Source organism: Carica papaya, chromosome 3, assembly GCF_054855325.1.
Source record: "Carica papaya isolate Zhongbai chromosome 3, ASM5485532v1, whole genome shotgun sequence".
In the NCBI taxonomy this organism is placed as follows: Eukaryota; Viridiplantae; Streptophyta; class Magnoliopsida; order Brassicales; family Caricaceae; genus Carica; species Carica papaya.
The window spans coordinates 30135052-30153939 of record NC_142311.1 but is presented as its reverse complement, the minus strand read 5'-3'; the positions used below and the strand labels follow the sequence as shown (position 1 = coordinate 30153939).

Sequence of the window (18888 nt, the reverse complement as noted above, 5' to 3'; positions counted from 1 at the left end):
TAATATCTATATATGTATACGTATATACACACATCGTAAAATACAAGTTCTTTTTTAGTTGACTACAAGAAATCTTAACCAGTTATATAATTTAATTCTAATTATATATCCCAATTTAAATATATATATATATATATAATAAAACAATAGAATTAAATAATAATATCTATAGTAGTTATTTATTTAAATTTTTTTAAACATAAATTTTTACTTGACTATAAATATATACATGTTTTTAGTTTATCACAAAATTTAAAATTATGTATTATATAATATAAACTCTAGATTATCTATTTTTTCTCACTCCTTATTTATCATGCCTATTTTCTACCAAAAAAATAAGATATAATAATTCTTTTATATTTTTATTAGAAATTTCTTTACTTTCATAAAACTTTTGTTCGCATAAAATGATATTGATATTATTTTCTATATTAATCATATATATAAAATTATATTATGCGTGCAGCATAGACTTGAAAATCTAGTTAAAATTTTGAAACTATTTTATTATTTTTTCTACACAAATTTTCCATTATTCTTTTTAAATTATTATCAAAAAAAGAGAAAACAGAAAAACAGAATTTCAATGGCTCAAATACTCTTCATCTTTCCTACAAACCCATTATCTTTTCTTTAAGCTCGTTCTTCTCTTTCCTCACAACCCCCTGCAAAGGAGAATCGGCCTGTTCAGTATATTATAACAGTCTCGACCAACAAACAATAAGACCATATATGATGACAAAGACATTCCCTACCCATTTATCAGTTTTATACATATGTATATATTATAAATGTTATACACACTGGACAAAAAAATAACAAGAGAGAAAAACGCATGTCTACTAATTTGCATACGAAAAACTACTGAAAACAAGTAAGAAGTAATTTATCCTATATGATATATATCATAAGAGTCTAAGACAACATTAAGAGGAAGATTCAAAAAGAATTCAACTTGGCATATGATTAATTCTCCCCTACGTTATTCTAACCTGACCTTCTTAACCAATCACTAAATCTTACTACTCTATCCTCCCTGTTTCCTGCATTGTGACAGTAAGTTATAAAGGATAGGCTTCACTTATGGCTGACAGTTTTCGGATGCAAATTAGAGAAGCTTTTGGGAGTTTATATGTGGGCTAGAAGAACATGTCCCATGCAATTATGCATTACGCATAGAAACTGAAATGTTGTCCGAGTAGCTTTGAAATTCCATAGGGGCGGCCACAATACCGACATATAAGCAATATATATATATATGGTGGCCATTCCTCAAATTATTCAGTTTTGCAGCATGCGCCTATTGTTGTCAACAGCTTAAAGATCGAAACCATCACATGTTTGTGCAGAATTAGGACTTCAGCAGTTAAAGTGTCAAAATTGCAGCACCCAAATGCACATGATACACAAAAAGTTTGAGACATAACAGTAAAGACTTACCTTTAAGAGATCTTTCAAACTCCTGCAATTGCAGAGTGAAGCCAAAATTAGGAGCTGCCACTGGTCGTTTCCTCTTCACATGTTCTAGTGCTTGTGATAAGCTCATACCATACTCCTTCATCAAATATGCAACAACTATGGTCACACTGCAAAGCATTGATGAGAAATTATTTTACTTCAAACTTTCCACCACTTTATCAAACAAAAGAGGTCACAGATCACTTCCCAAAGCACACAAATGAGTTCTCTTTTATGCCAGAACTTTTATTTGTCGTGATATGAACCACTAGAATCTAAAAAATAATTCAGAGAGCAAGACATGTTATGTTGCTGAAATATAAAATTGGTAATTTATATAGACACTACTCCTTGTCCACTTAATTCTCTAAAAATTTCTTTTAGATAAAATTGGTAATTTATATAGACACTAATCCGAGTGTTCATCACAACAATGTTCTTACAGAACTCACATTCTACCATGATATAATTCTTCCTATGTTGTTTTGCAGACAGCTGCAAGACAATGGAACACATTGCTCTAATTTCATTGTACTAGCAATACAGTAAAAAATTCTGCCAACTTCATAATTTCAAGAACAGTAGTATTGCCCAACCATAAAGGAGAAGAAAAGGCAGAACTGGTACTGAAATCTCCATTCAGAATAGAATAAACTTCTCTTTCCATTCAAAAAAGGTACCCAATTTTAGGGAAATAAATGACTAATCAAAGATCTGTTGTATCATAAAGTTTAGAAATAGAATTGTAAAGATTGAACAAGACAATGGGGAAATCTCATGCCTTCAAGCATGGGTTTGAATTTCCCCAATTAAATTAGCCAAAATCCTTTTGCAGTATCTTCACCTAGAACCTACCATCTTTTGCAGTATCCTTTTGCAGTATCTCCAAAATCCATTTGGGGCAGAAGGGATTTGAAACATTGGACCAGAATAAGTTGAAATTTATAATTGAGAATATAAACCAATTAAAATCTTTCTAATATTCATCCATCTTTCAGTTACATATAAATATGCGAAACGAGTCCAACAGATCAAAGTAACTTCAGACATTGAATAATTTTCATATGATTCAATATGAACACATGGTCTCTAGGACGCAATTGGATTAGGAAACAAAAAACATCACCTTCTTGATCTTCCAACCATGCAATGAACAAGCACCCCACCACCCTCACTTTTGGCTTTATCCATGAAATTGAAGCACTCATCAAAGTACTGTCTCAAGTTTGTGTCTTCTTTGTCCATGACTACCTCAATTAGCATAAAAAACCAAAATATTATCACTTATACTTCAAAATAGTAAGATACTTACAAACATCAATGCTTGTGTACAATAGAATGCATGTTGGTTGAAAGAATAGGAAAATAAGAGGTAGGTGAAGAAATTATAATACTATAATTTCAGCAAGATCTAAAGAGTATTCAATTTAATAACAACGGATAAAACTGCATTGAACATTTAGCAGGATTTAACATGGATGGACGGCTTGAGCATAGAACAGAGACATGCATTTATGCAAGAATTGTTTTCGTTTTAAGCTGAAGATGTGGATGACCCAGTTAAAAAAGGACTTTATAGTGCACATCATCATAAAGATAAAAGTTATTGTTTCTCCAAACAGAAAATAAAAAATAAAAACAAAGCTGCTTAGACACATGAATATGCAAAGAACAGAAGGTAACAAGCCTGAATAACAGATAAAAATTTAACATAATGCTACTCACAATAAGAGAAAAACCTGTAGGGATATGTAGGTTCAGATGAAAACACATCCTACCTGGAATAATTTTGTATAAGAACTCATTTGGAAAAGCAGGTTGCAACGCATTAGCAACAGTTAAGATATGATTGATTTTTGAACTTTTAAGTGCAACCTTGTTTCTTGCTGCTCCAATAGAACCAAGAAAAAGACCCTAAGAATTGGAAAGGAGAACAAGCAAAAACCTTAGCAGGAAAAAATCAAGCACTTAACAAAGGCATAAACACAAACTTACCTTGTTCAACTAGAACCAAAATCTGATTACCTCTTCAATTTGGCAAGGAATATTGTCGTCTCGAAGGCTTCGCGTAACATTTATAACTCGCAAAAGTGCAGCCACTTTGTTCTTATAGGAATCCTCAAACTGTGCCATTGACAGATGGGAGAAATTCGGCCACTATCCTATTCTGTTTCCTCTTAAAACCAGGTAAAATATTGCAACAAAATGCCTGTTTCTCCTACAAGACGCAATTTCATTTTTAAACATCAAATGAAAGATCAGGCTCAGAAAATGCACCAATACCAACTACAACGTATCTGAATTAAGATTTCAACAACTTACCCAAAATCATATTGCACTCATATCATATCAAACAACTTACACAAATCATTTAGCTAACGAGTTTCAAAGAATTAGCTGACTTATGAGGGAGATTGATTGAAATGACTCAATAGCACCATCTAACAACAAGAATTGAAGTGCTACAATAAGGTCAATTGAGTATTAATTCAAACACGTTTGAGCCGATAGCATAGGATTTATCTCCAATAAAATCATCAAAGACAGGATTCTCTGTTCCCATAGTGCTTTAATGATCATTTATAAACAAACTTGAAAGTTAGAAATGAACACTGTCATCACACGTGAAAGATTAATCCATCCAAGGATCTTTTTCTTCTATTCTTCTTAGATCTTCTCAACAAGTGATCTCCAGGAAATATGAAACAAAATCATGGAAGCAAATACATGATTAGCATATGATCAAAACCCAAATCGACTCTACGAAGCAACGATCTGGTAATTCAGAAATAGCGGATTAACGCCACCAGAAGAGAACTTCTTGGATATTCGCAAGAATCCTATTAATTCTGCTAATTTCAAACGTGAATATGACAAAAGAAAAACTATAAAGGAGAAAGAAACAAAGATAAAAAGAAGAAGAAGAATAAAAGCTCACCCAGTCGACAACGAAGCGTAGAATTTGAAAGTTCGGACGCGAGAAAATACCAAGAAAATGAAACTGGCTTTTGGATCAGATGATGATTGAAATTTTTGAGTGCCGAAAGTTATTTGTCGCGGGAATAAGAGCCCTCCCCGGTTCGACCGGTCCACTATGGCTGGACCTTTCTTGGGGGAAAAAATCTAAAAAGGTCAAAGATTAAGCGGTAGAATATTTTTTCTTTTATGACTGAAAAATTGTAGGTTGAATTTTTATCTTATTGTGATTATCCTAATTAAGAAATTGTATTTATCACCGTAAATGTCCAAAACTTAAATGAAATAAAATATTGAGTTAATGAAACAATAGCAGAAGCAACTGAAAATTTAGAATTTACATTCTTTACACAGTAAATTAGGATGTCTAATAAGATTACATGAATATTCCTTTAAAAAAATTAAAATCATAGAAATAGAAATATAACTAAAATCATATATGATTAACTTCCGCATGGCAACTCTGATGGGATGCGGGAGGTAAATTTTAGTCGCTAACCTTCTTGGTATTCAAGATCCGAATATTAGTTTTTCTGATCTGAAATTGTTAAATAAAGTAAATAAACTATACTACTCTAATAAGAATATCAACACTTAACAACTGATACGGAAAATAAAAAGTTGATAAAAAAATCATAAAACAACCAATAAAATCATTTTATTTTTTAAGTAAATTCATTTAATTAAAAAAATACATAAATTTTATATTCACCTTTTAAGTTCTCAAACTCGACTTGTGAAGACAATAGTTTAGATAACAATTCATTATATATTTCAAGGAATAATAATCGTCAACTTTACCTTTTTACTTATCTATCAATACTTTTGGGGATCCATATGGATTCTCCCTACACATGAACCCAATATCCAACTTATTTATTAATCATTCGTTCTCATACCTCTTCCGGTAATAGGCGCCAAATATACCAGCGCCTCAATACTCCATTCAGTATGAGGGTGAATAAATATTTTCCAACTCCTTTCGGTATGGGACTTTCTATTCCCGTTCGACTAAGATAATATTCACGGAAGGATTTGTCCTATATATCGGGTCCATACACCATTTTTCATGATACCAAGTAACCTTTTTTGCATACATGTTTACATCATCCACCATCCACCAATCACACACAACTAACTCATTCCATATTCACAGAGCAATAGAACGATAATTACACAAACAATATAAATAAATATATTAATAGCTAAGGGAGATATGATTAAAGCATTTATTGCAAACCAATCAATAGATAGAGATAAAAACGATTGAGTAAACTAATGAACAAGAAAGTAATTAAAAATAATAAATTAAAATGCACGAGTAACGGTAAGTAAGCAAAGTAGTATAGCCATAAATAAGCAACATAGATAAGTTAGGACAATTATACACTAATAAATTATCGGCTCTACTGGTGACCTGCATTTAATTAATCAAAAATTTCTAATATTTACAAATTATATTGTTATTATTTATTAAACTTTAATTAACCGTAACGAGAGAAAATGGTGAAAGATTCTTACTCTGGGTCGGTGTTCGAAATATCGCTTTTTTCTACTGCACTTCCCAACAGTTCTCAGATTTCTTGCGTTTTTTTTTACAAAAACCAAAAATACACATCACGTATTCTGAAATACCCTAAAAATGCGAAAATAAGGGTTTTAAAATATTTTCAGTCGGTTTAGGGTTCTAGCATGGCGCCAACTCCGCCGTCCACGATGGTGCCTCCTCTTAATCTGATCGATTTCGGCTAACTTTGTGCGAAAACCTACAAAATTCAAGGTTAGGGAGCCTATGTTGACTGGAAAATGGGAAAACCAAAGCTTATCGGTCGGGGGGCAGTTGGGGGAAGGGAGGAAAACGGGAGTTTTCCGATACAGTGGCTCCGTCGTTCCTCTCTCGCAGCCAGGAATTTTCTTCGATTGTCCTACACCATAAATGTGTTAGGAATTCAAGGGTTGAAAGATTGAAGGGAACGAAAAAAATAGGATTGGGCTCATCGGAGCAGTTTTTAGGTCGCAGTCGCAATGGCTCGGTCGAGCTCCGTTCTCGATTTTTGACTTTTCTTTTGGCTTTTTGGCACCGATATGGGTGTAGGAAGGCTTAAAATAATTTTGAAACGAAATAGGAAAAAAAAATTACCTACTCGGTGCGGCAACGACAATAGTTGGTTTTCCTTCTGGCTGCCCTTCTTCTTCTTCTCCGGTGAGATCAAGTGCTGCTAGGGTTAAGGTTTTCTGGGAAGTGATGTTTAAATACCTTCCCTGCCTCGATCTACGCTATTCGTTCAGGGACACGTGACTCACTCCCAACTATTGGATCGCTCTTATTTGGAGAATTAATCTGAGTCGTATGATTGGATTAAATCTGGTTATTCGATCGCGCCTCAAGAGAAAACGAATCTGGAGCGTCCGTGCGTGCGGAAAGAGATCTGGGCTATTAGATCGGTTGGCACGTAGATCGCTTGTGTGGCTTCCTGTGTGGACACGTGTCTGCCACGCAGCACGGTTCATATGACCAAATTTATGTTATTTTTACTTTTACTCAAGTTTTCTAGATTTTTTTTTCAAATAGATTCTCTTTTATTTCTACTTTAATTTTTGAGAATATTTTCAAATACATCTAAAATACAATTTTATTTAAATTTTTAATTAAAAATTAAAATAATAATTTTTTTAAATTATTATTACTAAAATTGGATTATCTTGGGTCTTATTTCCAGGCTTGAGTGTTATAATCACGAAATATTTTTATTGATTAGATACATTATGTAATGTGGAACCTAAAATCAACTAGCATGATTATGAACTCACCCAATTTTATTTAAAAGTATCAAATGAATTGATCTTATAGAAATCCTCCATATTTAATCCGTTATATAGAATGATAGAAGCTAAAGTCACCAAAAATAAAAAAAAAATAGAATGAAAAAAAAGCTATAAGGTCGTACCTTTATACATATATCAACTACTTACTCGACAAAATAGTAGAAGAACCTCTTTTGAAAAAGAAAAACACTCTTAATATTATTAAGGTAATTTCTAAAAGCCTTACAATGAAGACTTTGTAGCCTATTTACAGGTTAATTTATGTAAATAAAAAAATGAAAAATTTTAATTTAATTTTCAATTACATAGGAAATAGATCAAAAATTAAAGACTAATTCCTAATTAAGATAGATTTAGTCTTTTTTTTTAATTAAAAAAGATTGTGATCAAATTAAGGAGAGATATATAGAAATAAATTAAAAACTAAAGGCTAATTTTCTAATTAAAATAAATTTAGTCTTCTCTTTTAATTAAAAGAAAATGTAATCAAATAAATAGGGAGACATATGAAAATTTATGCTAGTATTAAGGTCTCCTTTTTGGCCGATTCCCTCCTTATTTTAGTTATTTTTATAATTTCTACTAATTTTCATTTTTGTGTCAATGAGTAACGTGACATTCTTACTGGGTTAGTGTAGTTTACTCATTTATTAACCATTTCAGATCAAGATCCAAAACTCGATCCACAAGAGGGTTGGGAGTAGGATGCCCAGTTATTTATTTTTCGTTTATTCCTTTGATTTTTCATTATTTCTTTTACAAGGGTCATTCCCGTAACCCTATTAAAAAATCTGAATTATTATGTAAGGAATGTAACCCTAACTATTTATTTTGCTTCTACATTCAATTCATAATTTATTTCCTTTCTAGTTCACGGGCCGTTATATTGATCATCTTGCTCTCCTTTCCCGCAAGCTTGTTTGTGGGTCATGATGCTCGCATCATAATGACTTGTTGGGATTGAGTCTAATTTTGTTGTTGTAGTTCCAATTAATACATTAATAAGTTAAGCTTGTAGTCTCGTTAAATTAAGCATTATTTATTAACTATTAATAGCTCATAATATATTTACAAAGTAACAAATCTTATATTTTTAATAAGGTTTACACTTATAATATTCAAATAAAATATTCAAGAATCTTTATCATTAAATCATTGTGCGAGTGGTGTGGTAAAATATTTTTTAATTCAATTAAAAGTTTCGTCATACCGAATTGATTTGGATTTCTTTCAATTGTTCAAACCCATAAATAATGTTCCTTTTAACTATCTATTTCTTCCTCATCTTTTAACTACCTAGCAATAAACCAACTAAAATGGTGTGCAAGAGAGTGACTTAGTAAAAATAACAAAATAATCATGGAGGTCTTATGCATAAGACGACACTTTAATACCCAATCTTTACTCAAAGTAGCCACTAAAGTGGCTATTTATAGATTATAAGTAAAAGCTTATAATAAACTCCCATGCCAGTCGTGAACAAATTTTCTACCACTAATTAAACTAAGTTATTCTTTATTGACTTATTTCTATTAAGTTTAACCGACTATGTAATAAAAAAAGTAGTATGTATTAAAATGTGAAGGTCATGACTAATATTTATTACTGTCATAAAACTTCGAATTAATAATTTATCTCAAATTATTGAAATTTTTTTATCACCAATTAATATATTAAGCGGTCCATTCATTATATGTTATGTTCCAAACATATTTGAAAAATATGTATATTGAGAGTAAGCTTAATTAGATTAGAGGTATGTAAACCTCATTCTAGATTCGTGTATTTGATTCAAGCTAGTCGAACCATCTATGTCCTAGAGCCTGTGGACCAAAGAGTTTAGTCTATTCCAGTCTAATGTTAGTATAGATAGAAATAAATTTAGAAAAATTAATACATATATATATATATATATAATATAGATGAAATACAAGGAAAGAAAGTCAAAAACCAATCAAAACCCTTAGTCGAAATCTCTTTTTTGGTTTTTCCTCCTCCTCGCTTAACCATTCTACACCTCTCCTACCCTCAAAGCTTCAACTCTTTTACATTCCTCAATTTTCCTTAAAATCTGCACTTCACCATCAACTCACTACACCAACACCAATAGCTGGTAGTTTTCTTTTGTCATTATTATCACTCATCATTACCACGTCATCACCATGTTGTCTTACTTCTTTCTCTAGTAATTAGTCCTTTATCACGTCAGCATCAACACTCTAGATTCAGAGTATGTGTCTTACTATGTAATATGTGTGTGGATATATTCAAAAGTTATGTATTTCTGTTTATTTTCTTAAATTTTTAAATCAAAGCATAGAAAGAAGGAAAAATAAGTTTGGACTATTGGTTTAGTTTAGAATTTCGAATTAGACCAATTCTCATATGGTCGAGCATGCAGCCTAAACCATACGAGAACTTCCATAACGATCAAATTCTAAATTATTGTACAACTCTAAATCTGATTAATTTAATAAGAATTTACGAGTTAATTAAGATCACATTTTTGTAAAGAATATTCACGAAATCATTATAATAACTCAATTTAGGATCTACTCTACATGATTTTTATGTAAAATTTATTAATTAAGATGAGTTTTGAGGAAGTTAGTTAACTGAACCTATTATCTGATGAACAAGTACACTATAACTGGTTAATAGTATGGATCAAACCATTCATCAATTAGGCATAACATGTAATGGAAGAAACAATTGTTCCTTAATTAGAAATCCATTGAATCATTAACGTTTAAAGCCGTGTATATATGAATTATATATAATTCAATATGTAACTTTCTTTCTCATATATATATATATATTTATTTATTTATTTATTAGAAAAATAATTATATGTTTTCTTCTTCTCATTTTTAATGTCTTTTTTTTTTTTTTGTCTTTCACATCTTAACTCTTTTCTATTTTGTTTGGGGTACCACTACCTGTAAGGGAATATAACTAAACTAGAATCGTGAACCTGGACTTCTTTCTCCCTCCAGGTTCATTTTGCTTCATTAATTTTTGCAAGTTAATTTATTAAACAATTATATATATATATATAAGGCACGCAAAATATTTTTAAAGATAATAGTTTAAAGTTTCTTCCTTAAAAATAATGTAATTTCCTTTTTTTTCCCCCCCCGATAAAAAGCATTAGTTATTTTTAAGATTCTCCAACAAAAAATTTATTTTTTGTATTTTCCAAATCAAAATTATTTAACTTCAGTTATTTGGAGGAAAATATATTTTGAATTATTGAAAATTGTTAAAAATTATAATTTATTTTATTTTTTAAAAAATTTAATTAAAATTTATATTTTAAATTATAATAAACTATTTTTTAAAAAAATTAAATTCAGTATAAATCTATTTTTAAGTTATTAATTTTAAAATTAGTGAAGTGAATAAAAATTAAAAAAAATTCTAACAAAAATTTTATTATTAAATAAATATTTTAAATTTTCTTAAAATATCCAATGGCTAGCTTACCTGCCAAATAAGTCGTTTCTAAATTTGTACGTATCCGTACCCAATTCTTATAAATAAAATTCTATATTTACATATACACATATAGATACAGAGAAAGGTGGTGGAATATATTTTAAAGGCATTTATCTTTTTTTTTTTTTTTTTTTTATAAAAATAAAAACAACATGTGGCCACTATCCCTTACCAAGATAAACATTACTTTCTTCTCACTGCTAAGTCATTGCCACTCGCAAAGTGCCAGAAATCTCCTCACCCCTCTTATCCATTCACACATGTTTAATTACCTGAGCCAACCATCCGCGTCGACTCACCGCATCTCCCGTTTTTCAACTCTCTCCTCTTCCCCTCTCTCTCTCTCTCTCATCTTCATGGCTTCTCCTCCGATTTTCTTTCTCCTTTTCTCTTTTTTTCTCTCTGCTGCATATGGTTTTCTTTCTCGTACTTCTGATTTACAAAACTCCATCTTTTTACCTGTAACCAAAGATTCCTTGACTCACCAGTATGTAACCAAGGTCCACCATGGAACTCGACTTGTCCCAACCAGACTCGTCGTCGATCTCGGCGGTCCGTTTCTCTGGATTGATCGTTCTTCTCCTTTTATTTCCAAATCATCCTCTATTCGCCTCATCCCCAGTTGCTCCACAGAGTGTTTTAAAGCAAAAGCAGCTTCTTCTGATCTGCGAACTCAGAGTTGCTTCTCCGGGAAAGACGACACTCCCTGTGATCTCCTCCCGCGGAACGGCGTCGTCGGAGCGGAGACGAAAGGGGAGATGGTGGAGGATGTGATAGTCTTTGGATCTTCCGATGGGTCTCGGGTAGGTCAAATCTCGACGCTTGAGAATTTTCTGTTCAGTTCGGCTCCGAGATTTTTGTTGCAGGGGCTTGCCAGTGGGGCTTCGGGAATGTTGGGTCTGGGAAGAACGCAGATCTCGTTGCCGGCGCAGATGGCAGACGTTATTGGCCATAGCCGGAGATTTACTCTGTGTTTGTCGGATTCAGACGGCGTCGTTTTGTTCGGCGACGGATCTAATGAATCCATTTTCGGAAGTGAGATTTCCAGGTCGTTGACTTACACTCCCTTCGTCACTAACACCATGGGGGCTTCTGGTTCTGGGACTGGTCAATCTCCGGATTATCTCATCGGAGTAAAATCAATCAAGATCGACGGAAAGAGATTATCGCTCGACAAGTTAACAGTCGACGAACGAGGTGCAAAACTGAGCACGATAGTCCCCTACACCACCATGGAAAGCTCAATCTACGCGACCTTCATCAAGTCCTACATGGAAGCCGCTGTTTCTTCAAACATGCGGAAGGTGGACTCCGTTGCGCCATTCGAGCTCTGCTTCAGCTCAGAAGGGGTTAGCAGAACAGAGCTGGGGCCAGCAGTGCCGAGCATCGATTTCGTGTTGCAGAGCGAGATGGTTAAGTGGAGAGTTCACGGGAGGAACTCAATGGTTCAGATGGGTGATGGCGTGATTTGTTTGGGGATTCTGGATAGTGGGTTGAACCCAGAAAACCCGATCGTCATCGGAGGTTTTCAGATGGAGGAAAACGTTTTAGAATTCGATCTGGGAACCTCCATGCTCGGATTCAGATCTTTGAAACGAAGGAGTTGCTCTGAGTTTGTACCAAATTCCATGGTTGAGTTCTCACGTTAATCTATTAATTAGTTTAAATTTGTTTTTAATTTTGTGTAAAGATTGTAAGAAGTAGTGGGTTAGGGAATTTTGTGATGTTGAAGAAGATGAGATGAGTTTCAATGTTCTGTATTTTTTACTGGTTTTGTGTCCAGAAAAGAAGGGAAGTCATAGTTTCTGAAATTGGGATTTTTATGATATCAATTCTGTGTAGGTGCCAGAATTAATTAAATATACTAATTAATAATAATACCATTATTATTTCATCAATACCATATTTTGTAATTAATAATGAAAAATTAAAATCATGGGGATGAATCTCTATCTCTCTCAATGGGGTCACGGTCGTGATATAGAATAGAAATTGTAATTTTTCGAAAGGGAGTCTTTAAATGGAAAAAAATAAAAAATAAAAAAAAAAGGAGGAGGAAAAGACTCCTTAGGCCATTATTAAAAGTTTTGAGTATTATGCGACAAGCCATTTAAGAGAATCTGAATGTTCATGACATGAAATTTTATTGAGTCATGTCAACCACTTTTTATTCTCTTATTTAAATATCTTAGTTTTTATTTTAAAAACTTTTGTGGTATCTAATTTTTATTTTTATTTTTTTATTTAGGAGAAGATAATCGTTTTTTGAATCAATTTATTTAAGAACAAATACGAAAGTCAACTTTTAACTAATTTTGCCTAATTTTATAAAAATTGGTTCTAATACTTGTGTTTTCTCTATTAATTTTTTACATTTCTCTCTCTCCCCAATAATATTATTATATATTCTTATAAATAATTTTAATAAATTCAAATATCAAAATACACTCTGAAACTATATAATAGTATTTAAACTTTCCCGTAAATATTTTGTTGTTCAAATTTCTTTTTTCAAATTTTTAAATAATAAACAAAATTTTCTTTCTTCTTTAATTTTCTCTTATGTCGTTCGGATGTGCTAAAATAGAAAGACGCGTATCAAGTCACGTGTTAATCAATTTTAAAATTACTAATATGAATATCACATGAACAAACACGTAATGCCACATTAACATTTATTTTTACTCTTTTTACCTCCCCACATCAGGCCTTTTTACTCCTTTTATAACCTCATTGTGGTCTTTTGTTTTTAGCCACCTTCACAAGTTCAATGTCCTATTCTTCCTCACAATCACACAAAGAGTCACCATCTTGAATTGCGTAAATCACACAAGCTTCTATTTCTACAGTCACATACACAGGCTGGCTTTGTGTGTCCTTTGTCTTTGTCTTCTCACACATGAGCCATCTTATGTAATTACACAAAGCTTTCCTCTTTCGTAAATGCTTCTTTCATAAACTATAATTAAGTTTAATTCATAAACTACAATTAAGTTTAAAAAATAAATTATTTAAAAAAGCTTAGATGTAATATATATGAACTACATAAAAAACTCAAATGACATATATTCATAACTTCAACTTCTTAATAAAACAAAAAGTCTCCTCAATTTGTAAATTATTATTTTTAAAAAGACTTAATTTACTCATATTTAGTTTACGTGCAAAGAATCCTTATCCAGATTGAGTTGATTTTTTTTATATGATGAAACAATTCAAAAGCAATTAATGCATTATCAGTAATTTAACATATAGGAACAAAAGTAAATTGTGATTGATAAATAATTTAACACAATTTGTTATACACTTAGTGACTAGTTTCATGGTAATATTACATAAGGTAATATGACAAAAATCTAAAAGAGTTTTTGGTTGATCAAATTTGGAACAAGTGCAATAAAGTTATGATTTATGGAAGGTGGATAGCCCATTATATAAAATAACAAGAATATAAGAACAACATGCCAAATTTTTTTGCAGAAGATTGGGAACATATCATCAAGGCCAGTGCTTTGATAGAATGTATTTGCATAAATATTGTATAGTCGTCATCTACTGTGTATGTTTGTAACAGGTTTGCATTTATATATATAATAATTTTTGTTTCCACTATATTCAATACATCCCAACTACATATGCGACCATCTTGAGAAAAAACTCATTAGAAATGTGTTACAAAATTTTTTCAATCATTTAATGATTTATAATCCATTATCTCCATTATTCTTCAATTTATTAATGAGGTTATTGTGTTGTTGTTTAATAGTTATAGGGTGAGAGAATTTCAAACTCTTATCATGTAAAGGGCCAAACATTCATATTAAATAATAATATTAAAATTTATAAGATATTAGCAGAAGCAATTCAGAATTTAGAGTTTACATTTTTTACACAATTTAATCAAAATGCCCAATAGGAGTACATAAATGTCTTTTGAAGAAAATTAAGATAAAAGAAAGAAAAGTATAAACTAGAAATCTATGTGATTGATCTCCGCTGCGTAATTGGTAGAAAACGGGAGGCAACATTTAATTGCTAACTTTCTTGCTACTTAGGATCCGGATCTTGGTTGTCCCGATCTGAAATGGTTAATAAAAGGAAAGGATGAACTACACTATTATACTAAGAATGTCAACACTTTACTACCGATACAGAAAACTAAAAATTGGTAAATCTATTTTTTTCCTTTTAAGTAAATTCATTTAACTTGAAAACATTAATTTCATATTAAGTTCTCAAATACCGCTTATAAAAGAAAGAACCAAGATAGCAATACATTAGACATTATAAGAGACCAACAATAATCAAACTTTACTTTTTTTACTTATTTACCAGTGTCGCTGGGGTCCATAGGGGTTTCCACTACACGTGGACCCAATATCCATTTTATTAATCAATCGATCATCTCCACACCCCGTCTGGTAATGGGCACCAAATGTACCTTCGCCTTAATACCTCATCCGGTATGAGCGTGAACAAAACACTTCTCAACCCCTTTCGGTAAGGGACTTCTCAGTCCCGTTCGACTAAGGGTAATGTCCACGGTAAGATTTTTCTTATATATCGGATCCGTACACCATTTTCCATGACACTTAGTAAGTCTTTTAGTTTGATGACATTAACTAACACATACATATCCACATCATCATTTAGCCTCCAATTATATACAATAATCTCATTTCATAATAGAACGATAATTAAAGAGGCAATATAATTTAATAGTCGATACTTAAAGAAGGCAAAAATAAAACATTCATTCAAACCAGTTAACTGATAGGGATAAAACGGTTGAGTAAACTAATAAACGAGAAAGCAATTAAAACTAATGAATTAAAATACATTTAGTCGCGGTAAGCAAATAATACAGTATAGCAATAAATAAGTAGCACACATAAGCTAGAGCAATTATATACTAACTAGTTATTCGCTCAATTGATGACCTGTATTTAATTAATCAGGAGTTGCTAATATTTAAAATTTTTTAATTTATTATTTAGCAGACTTTAATTAACCGTAACGGAAGAAATGATGAGAGATTCCTACCCTGGGTCAGTGTTCAGAACACTGCCTTTTTCACGCACTTCCTAGCGGTTCCTCATTTTTTGATTTCTTGAGTTTTTCTGTGAAAACAAAAACACACGTAAAATATCCTAGAAATACTCAAAAAATGACTAAAAGGGTTTAAAATTTTCCCAGGACCGATTTAGGGTTCCATTGCGATGGCGCCGGCTCTACTGCTTACAACGTTTCCTTCTCTCGGTCAGGGCAGTTTCAACTAGTTCTGTGCGAACATTTATAAAATTTGGGGTTAGATGACCTCTGTTAGTAGAGAAAAGAGAAAAAACAAAACTTACCAACGATTTGGGGTTTCGGCATGGCGGCTTTGCCTTTTCTCCCTCGCAATCACGAATTTTCTTGGGTTGCCCTACACCGAAAACATGTTAGGAAACTAATGGTTGAAAAATATAAGGAAACGAAAAGGGGATTTAATCTCACTAGAGGGGTTTTGGGTTTCGGGTACAGCTGTTTGGCCGAGCTCCGCCCTTTGTTTTTGGTTTCTCTTTTAGTTTTTCGGTGTTGATAAAGGTTTGGGGTGGCTTAAAATTGAAAAACGAAGCAAATGGAAAGAAAAAACTCACCTTTCCCAGTCAATTTGGTCTCTGGTGTAGCAAAGACGATGGCCGGCTTCCTCTCATCCGACGACTGATTCGTTTTTCGGCCGCTCTTCTTATTCTTCTTCTCTGATGGTCTCGGCGGCTAAGGTTTTAGGGAGTCGGGTAATGACGTTTAAATACCTCCTCGACTTCGATCTGGGTTATCTGTATAGGGATACGTGGAGCATCAAGGATCGTTCTATTGAGCCTGAAGAAAAAATTAATCTGGACCGTCCGATCATTAGCACACGGGCCGTTTAATTAAGCCTATTTGGAGAATCGATCTTGACTATCCATGCGGGGGAGAGGGGCCCTAAGCCATTCGATCGGCCTGGTATGTGGATCACCCGCGTAGAACCATGCTAGCATGTTCGACATGTGGCGCACGATGATTCGTCGTGCTGCCGACTTGGCCATCCCACATGGTCGCATTTCCTTTTTTTATGATTTGACCTCTGTTTTTCGATTTTTCTTTCAAATATATCATTCATCATTTTCAGTTTGGCCATGACTTTTGGAAATTGTTTTCAAATACATCCAAAATACATATTTATTAAAAAAAAATCAAAAGAACAATTAAAATTAAAATTTTCAATATTTTTATTGATATGAATTTAGCCATCCCGAGCCTAAATTCCGGACTGAGGTGTTACAACTATTCCCCTCAAGAAAATTTAGTCCCTCAAATTGCTACCCTCTCACTAGTCAAACAATTGAAGATAATGGGTCCTGAAGTTTGATTCCAACTCTTAATTTTTATTTTCGATTCTTCTTTCAAATATGTCATTTCTTATTTTCAGTTTGACCATAATTTTTACATATAAAATGCATATTTCTTCAAAAAATCAAAAGAAAAATTAAAATTAAAATTTTTAATATTTTATTGATATGAATTTAGTCATCCCGAATTTAAATTATGGGTTCGGAATATTATTTGTCACACCATTTTAACCAATCAATTAAAAACCATTAGCCCACAACATCTCGTCTTTCTTAAAATATTCATCTTGTTTTAGCTCCTTGTTTTCATAACTTTTTATTGCTTTCAACATTAAGACAACTCATTAGTCTCCCTTTGTAGATTTGTATGTTGTCTAGTACTACCAATCATATTGTGAAGTTTTCTTTATATTAAAATAGTTGAAAAAATACTTAATTTTAAAATCTACTACATACAAAATTTACTGCGGGAAAAAAGTCTACTCTCATCAACGTGAACAATCTTAAGATTGTTTAGATAGATAATGTCAAAAGCTTTGACCATTGACTTCATCAATCCTCTTTCAGTCAAAGTTTTGGTCCTTTTTTTTAAAAAACCATGTACTCGATTATACGATTTACTCAAAGATTACATAAATTATATATACAAATTGGGGTTGACAATCTACATTTACGTAATCCTAAATAATATTCATTCTCATAAATTCTTCTAAGTCTTTGGTAAGTTTTTAGCTTAGATTTAAGAAACGTTTAGGATATGTAATTGTTTACAGCTTTGCTGGTATTGATGCTACCTTTTTATTATCATCAATATTTTGCAGAAGTACTCTTTTAATAATGCATAATAGATTAAAAATTTCTAAATATAGGATTTTAAATGTGAAAATATTTTTTATTTTCTAAAAATTTATTGTTTTAGAAAATTATACCTTTAAATTTATATAGTTGTGCACACACACACACACACATGTACTCATAAGTAAACTTAAGAATTACATGTTTAAAAATTATTAAAATATAGATAAAAGTATACTTTGGAAAATTAAAATAATATCTTGTAATTTAATAATTATTTTTTACTAAATATTTTTTCACAGTGAAAATTAAGAAATTAATAAATAATTTTATTCCCTAATCTGCTTCTTTCAATAATAAAAAATTAAGAAACCTTTGGCTTATTATTATTATTTTTAATTTAAAAATAATTAAATACTCGGGAGACTTAATTATAAAGTTTTAATAAACAAGTAAATTCTTTTTAGAATAATACACATTATATATTTTGTTAACTCTAATAACCTTCTCAATGTCCTTAGAAAAACAACATTATATTCTTAAATAAGTGTTAATTTTCTATAAAAAATATAATTACATATTTTATTGAGAACCAAAAAAATTACAAATAAAATTTACTGCATGTTAATTAAAAAAAATCCGTGTTTGTTTGTTTTTTTTATTTATTTTTTATTTATCAAACTAATAACTGATTGACTAATATATTTAACCTTAGAGAAAATCAAAACAATACATATAACTATAATATAAAAAATGTCTCTAAAATTAAATCTTTAATCTATAAGATATCAAGTACCCCCCCCCCCCCCCCCCCCCCCCCCCTCTCCAAGTCGGCATCGACGACTGTCTCAGCTTCATCTTTGTTTAATTCAATTAAACAGCTTTTCACCATACACTACCCAAAAAATACATAATATAAAGCCTATAAATACACTCCCTATGTAACTCATATACACTG

General features: G+C 31.6%; 2 protein-coding genes across 3 annotated transcripts; one reads left to right on the top strand and one right to left on the bottom strand.

Annotated features, from left to right (window-relative positions):
• Nucleotides 1-483: 483 nt before the first annotated feature.
• Nucleotides 484-4547, bottom strand: MKP2 (MAPK phosphatase 2). Of its 2 annotated transcripts, none has more exons than XM_022049364.2 (6): nucleotides 4400-4547; nucleotides 3487-3679; nucleotides 3240-3375; nucleotides 2588-2708; nucleotides 1444-1589; nucleotides 484-668 (listed from the first exon to the last, which is right to left on the bottom strand). In XM_022049364.2, exons 2-6 carry the CDS (start codon nucleotides 3592-3594, stop codon nucleotides 637-639), a joined length of 543 nt encoding a protein of 180 aa, XP_021905056.1. In that variant the 5' UTR covers nucleotides 3595-3679; nucleotides 4400-4547; the 3' UTR covers nucleotides 484-636. The 2 variants fall into 2 exon arrangements, with proteins under 2 accessions (XP_021905056.1, XP_021905057.1); XM_022049365.2 differs by lacking the exon at nucleotides 4400-4547 and adding an exon at nucleotides 3784-4347.
• Nucleotides 4548-10956: 6409 nt separating this feature from the next.
• LOC110819837 (Eukaryotic aspartyl protease family protein) lies at nucleotides 10957-12659 on the top strand. The gene has a single exon (XM_022049158.2). The coding sequence runs from the start codon at nucleotides 11022-11024 to the stop codon at nucleotides 12408-12410; it is 1389 nt and encodes a 462-aa protein (XP_021904850.2). The 5' UTR covers nucleotides 10957-11021; the 3' UTR covers nucleotides 12411-12659.
• Nucleotides 12660-18888: the final 6229 nt, after the last annotated feature.

Bases quoted from the DNA above. Each gene is read 5' to 3' on its own strand.
- MKP2 (XM_022049364.2), bottom strand. From the start codon at position 3,594: ATGGCACAGTTTGAGGATTCCTATAAGAACAAAGTGGCTGCACTTTTG. The intron at 2,709-3,239 runs GTAGGATGTGTT...TAATTGAGGTAG, and splicing joins CTTATACAAAATTATTCCAG to TCATGGACAAAGAAGACACA. The intron at 1,590-2,587 runs GTGATGTTTTTT...AATGCTTTGCAG, and splicing joins ATGGTTGGAAGATCAAGAAG to TGTGACCATAGTTGTTGCAT.
- LOC110819837 (XM_022049158.2), top strand. From the start codon at position 11,022: ATGTTTAATTACCTGAGCCAACCATCCGCGTCGACTCACCGCATCTCC.